The sequence below is a fragment of the Mus pahari genome, chromosome 21, assembly GCF_900095145.1.
Source record: "Mus pahari chromosome 21, PAHARI_EIJ_v1.1, whole genome shotgun sequence".
NCBI lineage: Eukaryota > Metazoa > Chordata > Mammalia > Rodentia > Muridae > Mus > Mus pahari.
Window position 1 is genome coordinate 17,670,566 of NC_034610.1, and position 3,812 is coordinate 17,674,377.

A 3,812-nucleotide genomic window follows, 5' to 3' on the forward strand; every position below is an offset into this window, starting at 1 on the left:
AGAACTCATCAGATAATTCATACGGGAGAGAAACCTTACAAATGTAGTGAATGTGGCAAGTCCTTTACCCTGAAATGCCGTCTTACAGTTCATCAGAGAATTCATACAGGAGAGAAACCTTACAAATGTAGAGAATGTGAGAAATGCTTCAGGTACAAATGCACTCTTATACATCATCAGAGAATTCATACATGAAATAAACCATACAAGTGCAGAGAATGTCACAAGTAGTTTATTGAAAAGAGCAGTATTAGAAGCCATGAAAGAATTTATACAGAGAAGAAACCTTACAAAGTTAGTGAATATGATAAATGCTTTATTGATAAAGGCAGTTTTAGAAGTCATCAAGGAATTAATGCGACATAGCTGCCAGGAAGCCAGTCTTTTCATGTTTGCCTTCAGAACAAGAAGTGGAACTGAGATGTTGCCATGCTCCTTCTTTGATAACAAGGGACTGAACATTTAAACTTGTAATCCAGCCCTAATTAAATCTTGTCCTTCATAAGAGTTGCCTTTGTTAAGGTGTCTGTTTTACAGCAGTAAGACCCTAATTAAGATACATTGCAAGTGCTGTGAATGTCAGATGCTTTACCTGGAAAAGTCATCTAATAATTCACCAGAGAATTCATACAGCAGAAAAACCTTACAAATGTAATGAATGTGACAAATGTTTTACCTTTAAAGACAGTCTTAGAAAACATCAGATAATACATATAGAAGAAAACCTTACAAATGAAATTAATATGGAAAGTTCTTTATCAGGAAAGATTTTATTAGAACTCAGCAGAGAATCATAAGTGAAAACTTAAAATTTAATGAATATGACAAATGTTTATTTTTAAAGGTGTCCTCAATATAGGTACAGAGACAAAATTTAGAGCTAAGATGAAAGGATGGACTATCCAGAGACTACCCCATCTGGGAATCCATCCCACCATCAGCCACCAAACCCAGATACTAATGCACATACCAGCAAGATTCTGCTGAAGGGACCCTGATATAGCGGCCTCTTGTGAGGCTATGNCAGTGCCTGGCAAACACAGAAGTGGATGCTCACAGTCAGCTATTGGATGGAACACAGGGCCCCCAATGGAGGAGCTAGAGAAAGTACCCAAGGAGCTGNAGGGGGNTGCAACCCTGTAGGTGGAACAACAATATGAACTAANCAGTACCCCCTGAGCTCGAGTCTCTAGCTGCATATGTAGCAGAAGATGGCCTAATCGGCCATCATTGGGAAGAGAGGCCCCTTGGTCTTGCAAACTTTATATGACCCAGCACAGGGGAAGGCCAGGGCCAAGTAGTGGGAGTGGGTGGGTAGGAGAGCAGGCATGGGGGGCGGGGTATAGGGAACTTTCGGGATAGCATTTGAAATGTAAATAAAGAAAATAATAATAAATAAAAAATAAAAAAAGTGAAGACTGAAAAAAGAAAGGTGTCATCAAATTCATCTGAGAATTGATATAGGAAAGAAAAATTTCAAATTCTATGAATGTGACAAATCCATTCATGAGAAAGACCATCTAAAGGCATCAGAGTGTTTATACAGAAGAACAACCTTACAAATGTAGTTAATGTGACAAATCTTTTGCCCTGAATCCTACCTTAATATTCTGCAGAGAAATCATACAGGAGAGAAACCTCACAAATGAACTGAGCAATGCAATCTATTAAAAAGAAAGACAATTTTAGAACTTGTCAGAAATAAATACAGGAGAGAAAATCAACAAATTGACTGATCTTGAAGAAGTCTTTAAGCAACAAAGGCCATCTCAGAACTCATTACGGAACTCATACAGGAAAGAAACCTCGTAAAACTAGTGAATATGAAAATTGTTTAGTGTTGGCTAATCTCTTAGAATATATCTCTTAAAATTTTAATCTCTTAAAATGAAATGTATGAGGAATATTTGTGCCTGCATCTCAGAACTAAGAATGCATTTGAAAATTTAAAATAGACCCTTCCAGTCTGAGCCAGTGCCCTGAGCAGATCTTAGACAGTAGCTATGCACCCAGTCCCACACCCCCCATAAAATTCTTGACTCCCAGGTCCTCTAATATGCCCAGGATCATAGGTGAGGATGACACAACATCTGCCCTAACACCGGGAGTAACTGAGATGTCAGGAACCATAATGGTACAAGCTAATACCTAGCAGGTGATCATCCTGAAGTGGCATGCCTCAGATTATTATATAATCTGTGACAGGTGAGCCCTCATTAAGCAAGGCTGTGAGCAACTCATTTTAGGAAAGATTCCAGCTATTGATATGATTTTCCTGTTATTATTAAACATATATAACTATCACTAAGCAGTAGCACATTCCTTTGGAGCAGATCTCTGCAGATCCACGAAGATGTACTATCTTGTAGTGATGCTATATAGACAAATAGATGACTTAAGTCTTAATGTTGATCCTATAAGAATTCCTAAAAGTATATCTGTGATTATTAACTCTTTTATAATGGGACTGCTATTAGGTCCTTTTCTGATAATCAAAGCTGCATTGAGAACTCTGCCAGTCTCTCGTGTCACCAATTAATTGCTCTTATATGGTAAACAGACTTTCTGATACTCAGAGCACATTCCTAGAGATTTGCAAAACAATTAACCAAAGGTCATAAAATGTAACTAATGATTTATTATAGGTGCTAGGACAGAATATAAAATAATGTCTGGGTTTATCTATACCAAACTTCACTTATAACTTTGTTATGGTTTTAAACCTTTGGTGAACCTGTGGAGCTGAGACAAGTGATTGATGTTTAGCTAGATAATCACTCCTAATTGATATGCATGTAAACATTCTCTGCTGTAAACTTGTATTTCAATTTATTATTTGATTTTCTGTGTGAACTTTTGATAAACTTTTTAACGTGATCATGTATGCTGAATGTTTAAGAGCTGAGGACAAAGAGAAGAGTCAGGACTGAGGGACTGAGGTGAGAGGAAGGGAGGTGAGAAGAACTGAGCTGAGAGAGGAATTGAGCTGTGAAGAAGTTTTTGACAGAACACTTTTTAGATTGGAAGGAGAATGCAGAGTGTAGTAACTTAGAAATTATAGGTAACATAAAATACTAAGAGAGCAATGTGCAGAATGCAGAGGGAAAGAGGAGAAAAGAAGATGTCACAGAGACCAGAAGGAGCAGGCAGGCTTCTTACCATGGAACAGAACAGTTCCCATGATAAGGACAAGGCAGGTTTAGTCTTATTAAAAGAAACAAAGCTTTTTTTCATATAAACATGGGTTTAATTCATTCAGCATTAAAAAGGTAGAAGCCTTTTCTTTCTCTATGTAATAAAGATTGGAGCTCATTTTTCATCCAGAATGAGTGACTTCTTTCTGCACCGGTGCTTGGTCTTTTGCTCCATATGCATATGTAAGTATGGATGTGTGTGTGTAAGTATGTAATTGTGAGAATATATACATGTGTGTGTAAGTACGTAATTGTGAAATGCATGCAAGCTGGGCCCAGCTGGGTTTGATGAAAATGAATAAATGAGAATGAATGAAGCTAAATATGAATTTATGTGAGTTTATGCATGTGCACTTATGTAAAAGTTTTTTCCTTATGTGAGTGTTGTTCTCTTCTCCTTGTTCAATAGAAGTTTATTGCTTCAAACTTCCCCTGATCCTGACAAGCAAGAGGCATCTAGACAATAGGGAAAAGGTTCTAGCAATTAATCCTTTACTTAATCTCCTGCTGTTTTAGGATAAGGTGCCAAGTGCCAGAGACTGCAGTTTCTGGCCTCAGAATCACAGAAGACAGGTCAGCTACAATAGCATAGTAACTTAGACTTAGATAAGTAAACTT

At 37.4% G+C, this 3,812-nt stretch overlaps 1 protein-coding gene across 1 annotated transcript in view; it reads left to right on the forward strand.

Annotated features, from left to right (window-relative positions):
• Nucleotides 1–797, forward strand: part of LOC110338492 (zinc finger protein 845-like) — a 5,404-nt gene extending 4,607 nt beyond the window's left edge. The window contains exons 5-6 of the mRNA XM_029533191.1: nt 89–152; nt 584–797. Of these exons, the coding sequence (XP_029389051.1) occupies nt 89–152; nt 584–797 (278 nt within the window). The remainder of the gene's footprint in view (nt 1–88; nt 153–583) is intronic.
• Nucleotides 798–3,812: the final 3,015 nt, after the last annotated feature.